This window comes from Macrotis lagotis, chromosome 2 (genome assembly GCF_037893015.1).
Source record: "Macrotis lagotis isolate mMagLag1 chromosome 2, bilby.v1.9.chrom.fasta, whole genome shotgun sequence".
NCBI lineage: Eukaryota > Metazoa > Chordata > Mammalia > Peramelemorphia > Peramelidae > Macrotis > Macrotis lagotis.
Window position 1 is genome coordinate 257,993,341 of NC_133659.1, and position 16,802 is coordinate 258,010,142.

Consider the following 16,802-nt stretch of genomic DNA (forward strand, 5'->3'; position numbering starts at 1 on the left):
ACATTGCAAAACATTTCTTTTTAATTGGAGCCAGATCAGGAAATAATGACAGACTTTCTTTTCCTTTTAACATAAGAACGTCTATTTTAAGTATAGCTGTTGGGTCAGGTGAAGGCTGGTGATTTGAACAAGCAAATATAGCCAAATGTTATCTTAGGGATGGATAGATGCACAAGGACAATTGTCTGAAAGTAGGTACTAATTTTAGATCAATTCAAAATGAGACAGGGAGGATGGCAGGTAGCACTTTAAAAGGTCAAAACTGATTCCAGGATCTGCAGTGTAAATAGCAATTTATTGGAGCTTTGGAAAGTTTTTAAAAGATTTAGAATTAGATTTAGAATTTATGAGAAAAACTAATGTTCAAAGCCAGAAAATCTGGTTCCATTAGGTATCTAGAAAATGAGGCAGGAACTCATTTATTAAAGAACTTGTGGACAAAGAAGGAGTTTTTATTACAAAAGGCTGAATGTTGAAGAGACCTTAGGAACCACTTTCTTTTCTTTTCTTTCTTTCTTTATTTTATGGCAATGAAATTAAGTGACTTGCCCAAGGTCATACAGCTAGGTAGTTATTAAGTGTCTGAGGCCAAATTTAAACTCGGGTACTTCTGACTCCAGGGCTGATACTCTATCCACTTCACCACCTAGCTGCCCCTGAAACCATTTTATTTTAATGATGGTGAAATTGAGGCCAGAGAAATGAAGTGATTAGTATGTAAGTAGTAAGAAGAAGAGTTGTGATTCAGAACTTCTGAATCCATGTGGGCTACAAAGGAAGTTAGTTACTAGGAAAATGAGTTTTCGGATCAAAGGAGAATTAATACCGCGCAACATGAAATTGAGCTGCTGAACCATCTTTGGTTCCTTCTGCTCTGAAGACAGTCCACAGGATTGATCTCCACATGGGGGATGGGGGGTGGCAGTGGAGGGGCTTGTAAAGGACTTCAGCTATGAAGGTTAAGGTACACAGAGGAAAGGAGATAGTCAACCTATTAGGAAGTTGTTTGTTCAATTAAATTTGGGCCCACATAATAACCCCCATTTTACCACATTATTCTCAAGCATGAAATGAGAGACTTTATCAAGTGTTTTGCTAGAATCAAGATAATAATTATAATAATAAAAATAATAACAAGCCTTTATATAGCTCTTTAAGTCTATACATGTTGTCTCACTTGATCGTCACAATAAACCTGTGAGGTCTCCTCATTTTATGGAAGAAGAAACTGAGACTGATGAGGTAAAACGACTTTCCCAGGTGAATTATGGTATTCATATAATTTTTTCTATTCACCTTCTTTCTTTAGGAATTAAGTTAGTTTGGCCAGATTTATTTTTCCTAAATGTTTTTAAGGTTCTTGTCTTCTTACTTCCTGTACCCTCTTCTGATAGTGGATTAGAATACTTTGGAGTTTAGACCCTCTCAAATACCAAAGGGGTAAATTGTGGAGAAAATGGACAAGAGATGAGATGTGAGAATGATGACAAATGTATTTTCTTCTGTTTTATGCTATTAATTTGACTAATACTATTGGCAGTAAGTTATATGTAGAGAGTCCTAGAAGCTGCAGGCTGTGGTATGGAAGGACTGTTAGGGAATCTCTAGAGAGTTTATATTTAAAGAAAAGGACAGGAAGGAAAAATCTTTCCAGGTATAAAATGAGCAGCCATAAAACTGACCCTTCACAGGGAGGCTAGGTGGTGCAGTGACAAAGCACCGGCCCTGGAGTCAGGAGTACCTGGGTTCAAATCCAGTCCCAGACACTTAATAATTACCTAGTTGTGTGGCCTTGGGCAAGCCACTTAACCCCATTTGCCTTGCAAAAAAAAAACAACTGACCCTTCAATTCCAAGTTGAAGTAATATCTGAATTCTTTAGAAGAGGGAAGTCAATGACACAGAATGTGAAAATAGAGCTAGAGAAATAACACCGAAGCTCCACAAACAGCACATTCTTTAAGCCCTATATACATGGCTACCTTCCACAAAAGGTGAACATCTGAAGTCTTGCCTTTAATATGAAGGTCAAGATTCTTTTTCTGTTACGGGAGAAGCAAATGGAATAACTTTTCATATCCTGAAAAACTTCTGATTTTTCACAGTGATCATTTTTCAGTACAGCTCTTGGAATTTCCTACATTTTGCTGACCAGCAAAATGTGGTTGTGCAGTGTCCTGCCAAACTTACCCTCTTCCCTCTGCCTATTATTGCCATTCCCAAGGAGACACAAGATTTAATTTCCAAAGAAGAATTCTGATTTCCAGTCCAATTCCAGGTTCATCTGTGAACATGGCAGCTATTAATATAGTTGAGCTGAATGTGATATGGCAGAATTAGAGTATCTGCAAGTGATTTTGAGTTTCATATCATTTTGGTTGACATGGTTAGGAAAATTGGGTGAATTATACATACAAATAACTACATTTTCTATCATTGTCACTTGAAGATTAATCTTATTCCTAAGATTTTTCTCTTATAATTTCTAAAATGGTGTTTCTGCTCTTGATAACCAAGGCACACTTCAGTTTAGAAGACAAACTAATTTGCAAAACATTAGTGTTATACCATGTCTTAGAGAAGTTTAAAGAACAAATGCAATTTAATTACCACCATGAAGAAGCCAAAGGAGTCCAGAAACTTCTTGGGCTAGAAAATACTTAATTCTTTGGTAAGGAAAAAGACTCAGGAAACTAAAGGTAAGTGCAAATTTAGAATAGAAGTTTATTCACAGACCCTTAGGGAAAAGAAAAAAAAAAACTGAAAAGCTGTATTAACTCCCCCAAACCCAAAATAGCTGTTTAAAAATGAACCTGAGGAAAACTTGATCTGAGTTTTCTCTAAGCTAGATCATACTAGAAGCATTTGTAGACATAACTGGAAGTAGACAGTAAATATTCTTAAAATGAGACAACTCTGCTGACGTTATATTAGTGGACGTTTCTCAAAGGATCATAAAGATCTAAAGCTGGAATATGGAAATATGTTTTGCATAACTTCACATGTAAAATCTGTATAAAATTGCTTGCCTTTCTCAAGGAGAGGGGGGAGAGACTGGAGAAAGAATTTGGAAGTCAGATTTTTTTAAAACTTTTTTTACATATAATTGAGAATATTTGACGAAACAAAATTTTTTTAAGAAAGATTTTATTTACTTTGAGTTTTACAATTTTTCCCCAAATCTTGCTTCCCTCCCCCCACCCCCCCCACAGAAGACAGTCTGTTAGTCTTTACATTATTTCCATTGATCTAAGTTGAATGTGATGAGAGAGAAATCATATCCTTAAGGAAAAGTAAAGTATAAGAGATAGCAAAATTACATAATAATTTTTTTTCTAAGTTAAAGGTAACAGCCTTCGGTCTCTGTTTAAAAAACAAAATATTTTTTAAAGATCTAAAGTTAAAAGGAACCTTAGGCCATCTAGTCCAGTTGCTTCATTTTACAGACAAGGAAATTAAATCACAGTTTTATCAAAAGCTTGAAGGAAGTTAATGATGATAGGGGAGAGAGTTCAAGTTTTTGAGGCAATCAGGTTAAGTGATTTGCCCAATATTACATAACTAATAAGTATCTGAGGCTGAATTTGAACTTTGGTCCTTATGACTCCAGGGCCAGGGCTATAGAGTCCAATGAGTGACCTAGCTGCCCCCCCCCTTTTGGAGGCAGTTGGGGTTGTGTCTTATCCAAGGTCCCAGAGTTATTAGCAATCCTTATAGGCAGGATTTTTTTGGACCCAGTCTACTAGTTTCTGAGCCATTACTATTTTATGTGATTGTTATTGAGTTGTTTTGTATGATTATAAATTGCCTCATTAATTTTAAAGTCCAAATCTTTAAGACATAAGATATAATGTATTGCATAATTGGATTATAAATAATTAGAAACATTACATTTAGGCTCTTTTCACTAAGCACTCAGTGTATGATAGATAGTAGTAGTTAAGAAGATGGAGTCAAGATAAATAGTTGTTTTGACCATATGTTTTTGCAAGAAATCCACCCTGGAAATGGTAAAATTTAAAAAGTTCTCTGGGATTAAAATTTTAAATGTGTCAGAGGAAATTCTTAAAAGAATGGAACCATAGACCCCCCCCAAAAAAAAACTGATTAGGAAAACAAACAGCTATTGACATAGATACCTATTTTCTCATTTCTATAAAACTCTCTGAAAGCAATCCTTGCACATATTGAGGGCAGGATGTATCCTTGAAGAAAATATAAGAAAAAATAGGAAAACTTTTGCAAATGATATTTTTTAATTTAGTGTTTTTACATTACATTCATTTCTGAATATATCTGTTCTTTTCCCCCTACTCAATGAGAAACAAATAATTTTTAAAAAGAGAGAAAAAGGAAGTTCAGTAAAATTGACATAAAAAATCAATTTTATAGCCATACTCTCCACCTCTTCATATAAAGGAGGGATGTACATTTTGTCATTATAATTGTACAGCTTTCAAATTTTTTTCAGATATTTACATTTCTATTGTTGTAATAATTCAGTATATTGTTTTCTTGGTTCTACTTCATTCTGTATCAGTCCAAATAAATTTTCCCATCCTTTTCTGAATTCTTCATATTCATAATTTCTTTTTTGTCTTTTGTTTTTGGCAAAGCAATGGGTTTTAAGTGACTTGTCCAAGGTCACACAGCTGGGTAATTATTAAGTGTCTGAGGTTACATTTAAACTCCAGAGTCAGTGCTTTAACACTGTGCCACCTAGCGGCCCCTCTATTCATAATTTCTTATGACATAGTTATATTTATATATCAGAATTTGTGTATCCATTACCCAAGTGACAGACAAAAATATTCTACATCACTACTGATATGAAAAATTCAAATTAAAACAATCTTAAGGCTCTGCCAAACCCCCATCAAATTAGCAACAGTAAAATAAAATAGCTGTTTGAAGTGTGCTTAATAAGGTAGACAACATGCAGACAATTATGTATATATAAAATACATTTGTAGTAAAGTGTGGATTATCTCAGAGAAATGTCTTTCAAGATTAAAGTGGACCTGGAATGACTTCATGCAGATAGTAAGAATTTATCTCAAACTTGAAAGAAGCTAATGATGAAGGGGGAGAGAATTCCAGTTTTTGAGGCAATCAGGTTAAGTGCTTTGCCCAGTGTCACACAACTAATAAGTATCTGAGGCTAAATTTGAACTCAGGTCCTTCTATCTCCAGGGCCAGTCAGTGCTCTATACAATGAAACACCTAGCTGCCTCTCTTCCTGCTGCCCTTTTTTGAGGACAGTTGGGGTAAAGTGACTTACCCAAGGTCATAAAGCTAAAGTCTGAGGCTTGATTTGAACTTGGATCCTCCTGACAATAGAGATTCTATACAACATGCCACCTGTGCCATTGATTTTTCAGGGTAAAAATGTATTTGTCAAGAAAATACACAATTAAATATAGTATAAAGAACTATTAGTTCATTCATTCTGCATGCCATTACTAGGTCTCTACACAAGTCAAAGAAAAAGGAGGTGGGGCAATGCCAAGATGGCGACAGGACCCTCTCCTAGGGTGTTCTCTCCATAATATTTCAAAAATCATAAAATTATGACTCTAAATTTTCTAGAGACAGAACCCACAGAAAGATCCAGTGAGGCAATTCCCCAGATCAAGGTAACCTAGAAAATAGTGGAAAGGCTCTGTTCCACAGGGTAAGAGGGGCAGCTACCAGAGTGAAGGAATTTCAGCCACCTGGAGGCAGCCCCAGGGTGCCTGGGAGCCATGACTCATGGCAGTGGGGGCAGTTTCCTGACATACACCCCAGGGAGCACCAGGCACTACTTGGAAGATCAGTGGGGCACCTCTGCCAGAGTGAACACATGAAAGCCAGCCCTCAGGGCACTCAGCCCAGACCCAGGAAGCAGGCAGAGCCACTAAGCAGGAGCCCCCTAGGCACCTGAGCCTTGAATGCTCAGCTTACCAAAGGGAGGGGAGTGGAGAGAGACTTCTGAGATTTTTCCTCTGTCCCTGGAACAGGACTATGGGGCTCTGACCACATTCAGATCCTGATCACAGTCTAGGTCCCCCCACAGAATAGCAGCACCCCCCAGCCCCATGTCAGAGGGGGTGTGCTTGTGGCCATTCACAGACCAGGAGGGAAGACAGAGCTTCACACACTGAGATATTTGTGGGATGGTGTCCCAATAATACTCAGACGTTCAGGAAATACTCCAAGACCAGACACAAGCTGGTAAACAGAAAAAAGAGGAACACCATCAAGAAATACATTGTCTATGATCCCAAGAAGGATAAAACACTCAATCTGAAGATAAGGAAGCACAAGCTCCTGCATCTAAAGATTCCAAGAAAAACAGAAATTGGGCTCAGGCTATGACAGAGCTCAAAAAAGACTTTGAAAATCAAGTGAGGAAGATAGAAGAAAAATTGGGAAAAGAAATGAGAGATGAGGCGGCTAGGTGGCGTGGTGGATAAAGCACCAGCCTTGGAGTCAGGAGTACCTGAGTTCAAATCCAGTCTCAGATACTTAATAATTACCAAGCAAGCCACTTAATAACCCCATTTACCTTGCAAAAACCTAAAAAAAAACAAAACAAAACAAAAAAAATGAGATATGCAGGAAAAACATGAAAATGAAGTCAGCAGCTTAGTCAAGGAAATCCAAAAAAATGCTGAAGAAAATAACATGCTAAAAACCAGCATAAGTCAAATGGATAAAACAGTTCAAAAAGTTGTTGAGGAGAAGAATGCTTTAAAAAGCAAAATTGGCCATATGGAAAAGGAGATAAGAAAGCTCTCTGAGGAAAACAAATCCTTCAGACAAAGAATAGAACTGAGGGAGGTTGCTGATTTTATGAGAAATCAGGACACAATACTTCAAAACGAAAGAATGAAAAATTAGAAGAAAATATGAAACATCTCATTGGAAAAAACAACTGATATGGAAAACATTTAGGAAAGATAATTTAAAAATTATTGGAATACCTGAAAGTCATGATCAGGAAAAGACCCTTGACATCATTTTTCCAAGAATTACTACAGGAAAATTGCCCTGATATCCTAGAAGCCAAGAGCAAAATAGAAAGGGAGAGAATCCATCGATCTCTCCGAGAAAGAGATCCAAAAAAAAACAACCCCCAGGAATATTATAGCCAAGTTCCAGAACTCCCAAGTCAAAGAGAAAATATTACAAACAACCAGAAGGACACAATTCAAATATCGTGGAGCTGCAGTCAGGATCACACAGGACTTAGCAGCAACTACATTAAAAGCTTGTAGGGCTGGAAATATAATATACCAAAAGGCAAAAGAGCTTAGAATGCAACTGAGAATCAATTACCCATCAAAACTGAATGTCCTCTTCCAGGGGAAAAAGATGGACTTTCAGTGAACCAGGGGAATTTCAAATGTTCTTGTTGGAATGGCCAGAGCTGAACAGAAGGTTTGATCTTCAAATATAGCACTTAGGTGAAGCATAGAGATTGGAGAAGGGGAAAATATGAGGGACTTAATGATGATGAACTGCATGTATTCCTGCATAGAAAAATGACACTGATAATACTCATGTGAACCTGAGCAGGTAGAGGGAGCTTTTATAGTTGAAGCACAGGAGAAAGCTGAATTTGAAGATAAAATGTGGTGTAAAAATGGAGTCAATAGAAAAAAGGGAAATGTAATGGGAGAAAGAAAAAGGACAGGGGGAATAGGCCAAGATATTTCATATAAGATTTTTCTTTATTACAATGAGCTATTGCAATGATATGGAAGGGGAGAAGGCAAGGGGGAATGAGGGAATCTTCACTCTCATCAGAGGTGGCTAGGGGAAGAAACAGCATATATATATTCAATGGGGTATAGGCATCTGGAGTAAGGGGTGGGACAGGGGGAAGGGGGGAGATGTGAGTGATAGAGGAGAGGATGGATCATGGGGGGAGAGTGGTCAGATATAACACATTTTCCCTTTTACTTCTTGCAAGGGGCTAGGATTGGATGACCTGTCTGGGACCATAGGGCCAGGTGGATGCTGGGCCTAAGGGGTCGTATGGGGGCTCGGGGCCTCTTGGTCCCAGGGCCAGGGATCTGTCCACTGGGCCACTCAGCTACCCTACAGCAGAGTCAGAGTGAAAGGAGAGAGAAAATATAGTACATGGTAGTGGAGAAATACGAATGGAAGGAGTTGCGGAAAGTGCTGCACAGAAAAGCTTGTGGCAGTGTCCCCTTTACCCTGGGAGCAGACCTCAAACTTTTAACATTAAAAAGTGTTTTCAAGAGGCAGTAAGAATAGACAGCTTTTTTCAAGGAATTTGACTGGGAAAAGTGGGAGAGGATAAAGCTAGGGAAGTTAGAATTCAATGGAAAGTTTTTAAAGAGGGGAAGGGGCGACTAGGTGGTGCAGTGGATAAAGCACCGGCCCTGGAGTCAGGAGTACCTGGGTTCAGATCTGGTCTCAGACACTTAATAATTACCTAGCTGTGTGGCCTTGGGCAGGCCACTTAACCCCATTTGCCTTGCAAAAACCTGAAAAAAAAGTTATGAAAAAAAGAGTTGGAAAAATGAAACAGAAGAAAAAAATCTGACAATACACAATTACTTTGCTCCTATGGAGGATCAGAATTCACACTGGAAGAGTCAAAGCTTCTAAATCCAAAGAATCCAAGAAAAATGTAAATTGGTCTCAGGCTATGGAAGAGCTCAAAAAAGATTTTGAAAATCAAGTAAGGGAGGTAGAGGGAAAATTGGGAAGAGAAATGAGTGATGCAGGAAAATCATGAGAAACCAAGTCAGCAACTTGGTGAGGGGTGATAAAAAATACTGAAGTAAAGAAAATCTTAAAAACCAATTTGGGATGGGGCAGCTAGGTGGATAAAGCATTGGCCCTGGAGTCAGGAGTACCTGGGTTCAAATCCAGTCTCAAACACTTAATAATTACCTAGCTGTGTGGCCTTGGCCAAGCCACTTAACCCCATTTGCCTTGCAAAAAAAAAACCTAAAAAAACAATTTGGGGACAGCTAGGTGGCACAGTGGATGGAGCACCAGCCCTGGAGTCAGGAGAACCTGAGTTCAAATCTAATCTCAGACAATTATCTGGCTGTGTGACCTTTAGCAAGTCACTTAAACCCCATTGCCTTGCCAAAAAAAAAAACCATTTGGGTCAAATGGGAAAAGTCCAAAAGGCCAATGAGGAAGAGAATGCCTTAAAAAGCACAATTGACCAGGTGGAAAAGGAGATACAAAAGCTCTCTGAATAAAATAATTCTTTAAAATATCAAATGGATGAGGGAAGCTGATGACTTTGTGAGAAATCAAGAAGCAACAAAACCAAACCAAAATAATAAAAAAACTAGAAGAAAATGTGAATAACTTATTGGAAAAACAGTTGGCCTAGAAAACAGATCCAGGAGAGATACTTTAAAAATTATTGGACTATTTGAAAGTCATGACCAAAATAAGAACCTAGATATCATTTTTCAAGAAGTAATCCAGGAAAACTATCCTGAATTTGAAAGACTACCGAGGGGCAGCTAGGTGGCATAGTGGATAAAGCACCAGCCCTGGAGTCAGGAGTACCTGGGTTCAAATCCAGTCTCAGACACTTAATAATTACCTAGCTGTGTGGCCTTGGGCAAGCCACTTTAACCCCATTTGCCTTGCAAAAAAAAAAAAACTACTGAACACCACCTGAAAGAGATCCCAAAATGAAAACTGCCCAGGAATATTATAGGCAAATTTCAGAATTCCCTAATCAAGGAGAAAATATTCCAAGCAGCCAGAAAGAAACAATTCAAATATCATGGAGCTACAGATTGGATAACACAAAATTTATTAAAGCTGCTACTTTAAGGGCTCATAGAGCTTGGAATGTGATGTTCTGGAAGGCAAAAAAACTTGGATCACAGCCAAGAATCAACTACCCAGCATAACTGGACATACTCTTTTAGGGAAAATGATAAACATTCAATGAAATGAACTTTGAAACTTTGCTGATGAAGTGACTGGAGCCAAACATAAAATTTGATCTTCAAGTACAGGATTCAGGTGAAACATAGAAATAGACAGGAAGGCAAATAATGAGAGATTTAATGATGTTGAACTGCTTGTATTCCTGCATGAGAAGATGATATATATTACTCTTGAACCTTTGCATTTATTAGGTCAGTTAGAAGGAGCATATTTAATGATGTTTTCCATCTCTTCCTTGGTCATAAATTTCTTCCCTTTCCATAGATCTGACAGGTAAACTATTCCTTGATCTCCTAGTTTGCTTATAATACTGTTTTTTATGTCAAAATTCTATATCCATTTTGATCTTATCTTGGTATAGGGTATGAAGTGTTGGTCTAATCCAAATTTCTGCCCTACTAACTTCCAGTTTTCCCAGTTTTTAATTGAAGAGAGTTTTATCCCAAAAACTGAACTCTTTGGGTTTATCAAACAGCAGATTACTATAATCATTTCCTACTATTGCACCTAGTTGATTCCATTGATCCAACACTCTTATTTCTTAGCTAATATCAAGTAGTTTTGATGATTGATGCTTTATATTAAAATTTTAGATCTGGTAGGGCTAAGCCACCTTCTTCTGTACTTCTTTTTCATTAAATCCCTGGAAATTTTGAATTTACTTAAAATATTTTCTAACTCATTAAAGTAAGTTTTTGGAATTTGGTAGAGCACTAAATAAAGTAGTTTAATTTAGGTAGAATTGTCATTTTTATTTTATTATCTTGGCCTGTCCATGAGCAGTTGATATTTATCCAGTTATTTAAATCTGATTTTATTCATGTGAGAAATGTTTTGTAATTGTTTTCATAAAGTTTGAGTCTGCCTTGACAGGTAGACTTCCAAGTATTTTATATTGTCTGAAGTTACTTTGAATGGGATTGCTTTCTAGCTCTTTCTGCTGTATCTTGTTAGTCATATATAGAAATGTTGAGGATTTTTGAGGGTTTATTTTATAACCCATGACTTTGCTAAAGTTGCTAATTATTTTTAGTAGATTTTTAGATGACTTTTTGGATTCTCTAGGTATACAGCTAGGTAATTATTAAATGTCTGAGACCAGATTGGAACTCAGGTCCTCCTGACTCCAGGGTCTGTGCTCTATCTACTGTGCCATCTAGCTACTCCTGATACCATCTTTCAAGAAATTCTCAAGGATGACTGCCCTAACAGCCTGGAACCTGAGGGAAGAATAGAAATGCAAAGAATCTACTAATCGTCTCTTAAAAGAATTCCACTATGAAAATTCGGTGAGATATTACAATCAAATTCCAGAGTTTCCAGTCAAGGAGGAAATATTTCAAGCAGCCAGCAAGAAACAATTTAAGCATCAAGGAACTATAATAGGGATAAAACAGGATTTACCAGCTTCTATATTAAATGACTGGAGAGCTTAGAGAATATGATATTGCAGAGGGCAAAGGAACTGAGATTACAGCCAAAAATCACCTCCTCAGCAAAACTAAGTATAATTCTTCATGGGGAAAAAAAATGAATCTTCAATGAAATAGAGAACTTTAAAGTGTTCCTGATGAAAAACCAAAGCTGAATAGAAAAGTTATCACTTGGATACAAGAGAAGCATAAGAAGTGAAATAGGAAAGAAAAATCATGCAAAAATAAAAAATTAAGGAGAAGAATGTAATAAATTAGTAGCATACTAAACATATATACTCCAACTAGTTTAGCATCAAAATAATTAAAGAAAAAGTTAAATGTTACAGAATAGAAATATAGTAAAACTATAATATTGGGAAACCTCAATTTATCCCTCTCAGATCTAGATAAATCAAACTAAAAAACCTTTTATTGGTGAAAGTCTAAATATAATTTTAAGAAAGTTAGGTATAAAGGACATCTGGATGTTACTAAATGAGAATAAGAGAAAAGTATTTTTCTCAGCTATGCATGGAACCATTTTTTAATTGATATTTTATTTTATTTTTCCAAATATGTTATGAAAGTTTTTCAACATTCAACCACATATATATGCATTTTCTTAGGTTTTTGCAAGGCAATGGGGTTAAGTGACTTACCCAAGGTCACACAGTGAGGTAATTATTAAGTATCTGGGATTTGAACTCAGGTCCTCTAGACCCCAGGGTTTGTGCTCTATTCACTGTGCCACCTAGCTACCTCCATATGTATTTTCTTCAGTTAAATAATTTACTTCCACCTTCTGGTGGAATATTCTGGTGAATATTATATATACATATTTGAGTTTATCATGTTTACAGATTAATCATTGTATGAAGAATTAGGATGGGGGGGAGAAAATCTTGAGATAAGAAAGAAAACAAGAAATTAAAAAAAAGTATAGTGTTCAGTCTGATTGTGTAGGGTTTTTTGGTTTGGTTTTGTTTTTTGTTTTTTGTTTTTCTTCCTCTGGATGTGGATAGCAGGTCTCCTAGAGAGGAGCTGCAACCATCAAGGGCTGATCAACTCACAGTGTTGTTGATAGTATGTACAATGTTCCCTTGGTTCTACTCCCTTTACTCAGCATCAGTTTCTGTAATTCATTCCAGTGCATGGAACCTTTAACAAAAACTGTGTATTAGGACATAACAACCTCAAAAATGCAGGAGAACAGAAATATTAAGTGTATCTTTTCTGAATTATGACACTAAAATTATGTTCAATAAAGGGCTGCTAAGGAAATTTTTGAAAATTCACTGGATATTACCTTAATTCCTTTTTCTAACCAAAATTTTATTTTTCCAATCACATGCTATGGTAGTTTTTCAATATTCATCCATTTGCAAATTTATGAGTTACTCAGTTTTCTACCACCCTCCCTCCTCCCCACATGGTGACAAATAATCTAGTAAAAGTTATACATGTAAATTTGTGTTTAACATATTTACATATCAGTCATTTTGTGTAAAACTAAAAGGAAAGAAAGAAAACCCATGAGATAGGAAGGAAAAAAATATAAGAGAAGTCTTCAAAAAGTAAACATGGAATGCATTTCAGATTCTGCGAGTTTTTATTCTGGATTTGAATAACATTGCCCATAGCAGGTCTCTTGGAGTTGTCCTTGATCTCTGAATTGCTGAGTGGAGCTGTATCTATCATTGTTGATCATCTCACTATATTGTTGTTAATGTGTACAATGATCTCTTGATTCTGCTTCCTTCACTCAGCATCAGTTCATGTAATTCTTTCCATACTTTTCTAAAGTCCAACCACTCATGATTTCTTATAGAACAATAGTATTCCATTATTTTAATTCTAAAGAATGGGGTAGATCAAAGAACAAATCATAGGAAAAAATCAGTAACTTCATTAAAAATGATGACACCATAAAACGAAACAAAATTTCACTTTCATTGATAAGAGAAAGATCAGTAAGTCTGGCAAGCAGCTAAAAAACTGGCAAACCTGAAATTTAAAAAAAAATGTAATTAAACAGCTAAATCAAAGTTTAAAAGGTCAAGGAAAAGATTAATAAAATTGAAAGCAAAAAGACATTGAATTAATAATTAAAATAATGAGTTGTTTTGAGGAGGGGAGCATCTATCATTAGCTACCAAACTCAGACTTGAATAGGAAAAAAATCTGACTGAATTCCCTTAGGAGAATTTGCATAGTATTTTCAATGATTCCAAACAATTTACTACCATAAAAGATCACCTCTTCAGTTCTGGTCTTCTGGTGATGTTATTTTGTTGTGAATGAATCTTAGAAGAATCAGAATTACAGATAACCTGAAGTTCATTGGAAAGACCCATAGTGAATATAAGCAGTTAGGACCTTATGGTTAAGAGGTGGCTGTAAGTGCTTTATAAAGGAACCATTCATGAATAATTCCAGAAAGTACATTGGTATTCTTAAGACATTGAGACAGAAGCCAGCAGCATAGTAAGTATTTTTCTTATAAAAGATTTTTGAAAGAATGATAATCTCACAAGATAAAGTATGGAGGAATTTTTAAGTCTGCATTGGTGGAAAAGCACCCACACTAATCAATAAGCATTTCTTGTTTTTTTTTTTGCAAGGCAATGAGGGGTTAAGTGACTTGCCCAAGGTCACACAGGTAATTATGGTCTGAGGCCAGGTTTGAACTCCGGTCCTCCTGACTCCAGGATCAGTGCTGTATCTACTACACCACCTAGATGCCCTTCAATAAACATATCTTAAGCGTTTAATATCATTCAAGCTTTGTGATGGTGATGCAAAGAATAAATGATAAAAATGTTTTTATGGAATTTATATTTAATGGCAGAAACAACATATACAAATAAAAAAAGTAGATAAATAGTAACTTTCTGGGGAAAAGCAATAACATTAAGTGGAACCAGAAATAGCCTCCTCCAGAAGTTTTTAAGAGGCAGAGGTGATATCAAGGATACAAACAAGTATCACAAGAATTATAAAATATGTGGAAGGGAGTAAAGTATAAATAGACTGGGAAGGGAAGGCCCTAGGTTATAGAGAACTTTAAAAACCAAATCAAGATTTTCTGTTAGATTTTATTGAATAGGGGAATGATATGGTCAAACTTGATCTTTAGGAAAATCATTTCACAGCTGTGTGAAAGACTGGAATGGGAAAAGTCTTGAGGTAAGAAAATAATTATGAGATCATAAAAGGAAAGGAAAGGGATACAGGGGAGATGATGGAAGTAGAAATGACAAGATTTAGCAATTGTTTGGATCTCTGCAGTGAAGTGAGAGTCAGGAGCTGAAAATAACACACTAAGGAACCTGAGTAATTGGGAGAATGATTGTCTTCAATAGTAAAAAGGAAGTATAGAAGAGGTGAGAATTTTGGGGGAAAAATAATGAATTATTTTTGACCAAACTCGAGATGTTGAATTTGAGATAACCAATTGGTTGTGCCTAAGAGGCAGTTGGTGATATGGAAGAGGAAATCAGGAAAATAGACTATTTAGAGCTGGAAGTCAAATCCATTACTAATAACAAAATGAAATAATAGTTACATCAATGTATTTTTTCCCATTACCTTGAGAGAAAAATTTCTTTAAAAATAATTTATTTTAGCTTCTTAAATCTTGCTTGAGAGATCAAGGTTGTAAATTTTATTAATAGCTACTGATAAGTGTTTCCTTTTGGTAGAGAGATGGAGGTGGATAGCAGTAAAGGGAAACAATTAGTATGGGATGCTGTGTATACTTTATCAATGATCTTGACCATTGAGTTTTCTTTTCTTTGTTTCAGAGAAGGTGTAGGGTCAGGAAGACCTCCAAAAAAAATAATTTTAACTATAAATGACACCAATAAAACTTTGCTCCCTGTTCTTTAAAAAAAAAATGAAATGCTGTAACTTTCAGGGCTCATTGGGGACTTGCTAATTAATTTTGGAAGCTATCTGCTCAGGGTATCTAGGGCTAGAAGCCTGTCATATGCTGGTTAACTTTCATTACTAGTGGTAGCAATTGATTAGGCAGGGCACTGACCGAAGTTTTAGGGAACTGGTGGTAGAATAGATTATTTACTTTATATAGTTGCCTTCTAGTGCTGAATGTCATTTTTAAAAATATTTTATTAGTTTTCCAATTATATACAATAGTAGTTTCTACCTATCATTTTTTGTAAGGTTTTGAATTTTACAATTTTTCCCCTACCCTTCCTTCCCTCACCCCATCCCCCACAGAAGGCAGTCTGATAATTTTTACATTGTTTCCATGCTATATATTGATCAAAATTGAATGTGTTGAGAGAGAAATCATATCCTTGAGGAGAAAATAAAGTATTAGAGATAGCAAAATTATGTTGTTCATAAGACACTTAAAAAATTGAAGGTAATAGACTTTGGTCTTTGTTTAAACTCCACAGTTCTTTCTCTGGATACAGGTGGTATTCTCCATCACAGGTACCCTAAAATTGTCCCTTATTAGTGCATTGATGAAATGAGCAAGTCCATTAAGGTTGATCATCACCCCCATGTTGCTGTACAATGTTCTTCTGATTCTGCTCATCTCACTCAGCATCAGTTCATGAAAGTTTTTCTAGGCTTCTCTGAAATCCCATCCCTTGGGGCAGCTAGGTGGTGCAGAGGATAGAGTACCAGTCCTGGAGTCAGGAGGACCTGAGTTCAAATTTGGCCTCAGACACACCTAGCTGTGTGACCTTGGGCAAGTCACTTAACCCCACTGCCTTGCAAAAACCAAAAAAAAATCCCATCCCTCTTGGTTTCTAATAGAACAATAGCATTCCATAATGTACATATATCACAATTTGTTCAGTCATTTCCCAATTGATGGTCATTCACTTGATTTTCAATTCTCTGCTACCACAAACAGGGCTGCTATGAATATTTTTGTACAAGTGATATTGTTTTTACCTTTTTTCATGATCTTTTCAGGCTATAGACCCAGTAGTGGTTTTGTTGGATCAAAGGGTATGCCCATTTTCATTGCCTTTTGAGCATAATTCTAGATTGCTTTTTCAGAAAGGTTGGATAGTTCACAGCTCCACCAACAATGTTGAATGTCATTTTCAAGGACCAAAAGAACTAAAATAAATTTTCTTAGATTCCTGTGTATATTCTGGTTTACTGTAAGGCAACCATGATAATTGTTTTTTCTCAAAGTCAATCTCACATTTAATTCTTGCTAGGTTTCTAGAACAGAAGGAACTTGACCAGCAGCATATGTATTTTTCTGAACATTGCATCAGTAATTTCTCATCTCTTCTGCAAAACTCATTGGTGCATTTTATTTTATAAATAGATTCTTTGGGACCAAAGCAGAAGTGCTGGTGGAAGAAGGATCTCTGAAAACTGCCTTTCTCTAGAAGACTTAGAAACTGGCCCTGGTAAGAAGACAGTACCATGTGTGTGTGAGTTGTTCAGGAAGTTC

The 16,802-nt window shown here is 36.2% G+C and overlaps 1 protein-coding gene across 4 annotated transcripts in view; it reads left to right on the forward strand.

Moving 5' to 3' along the window:
• The window catches only part of LIMA1 (LIM domain and actin binding 1), a 125,621-nt gene that overhangs the window by 82,331 nt on the left and 26,488 nt on the right, over positions 1-16,802 (forward strand). For 3 of the 4 annotated variants that reach the window (XM_074225938.1, XM_074225936.1, XM_074225937.1), the window contains one exon: positions 16,674-16,758. In XM_074225938.1, coding sequence (XP_074082039.1) covers positions 16,674-16,758 — 85 coding nt within the window. Of the gene's footprint in view, positions 1-14,732; positions 14,740-16,673; positions 16,759-16,802 lie in introns of those variants that run through there. The other variant, XM_074225939.1, reaches the window with a different exon arrangement.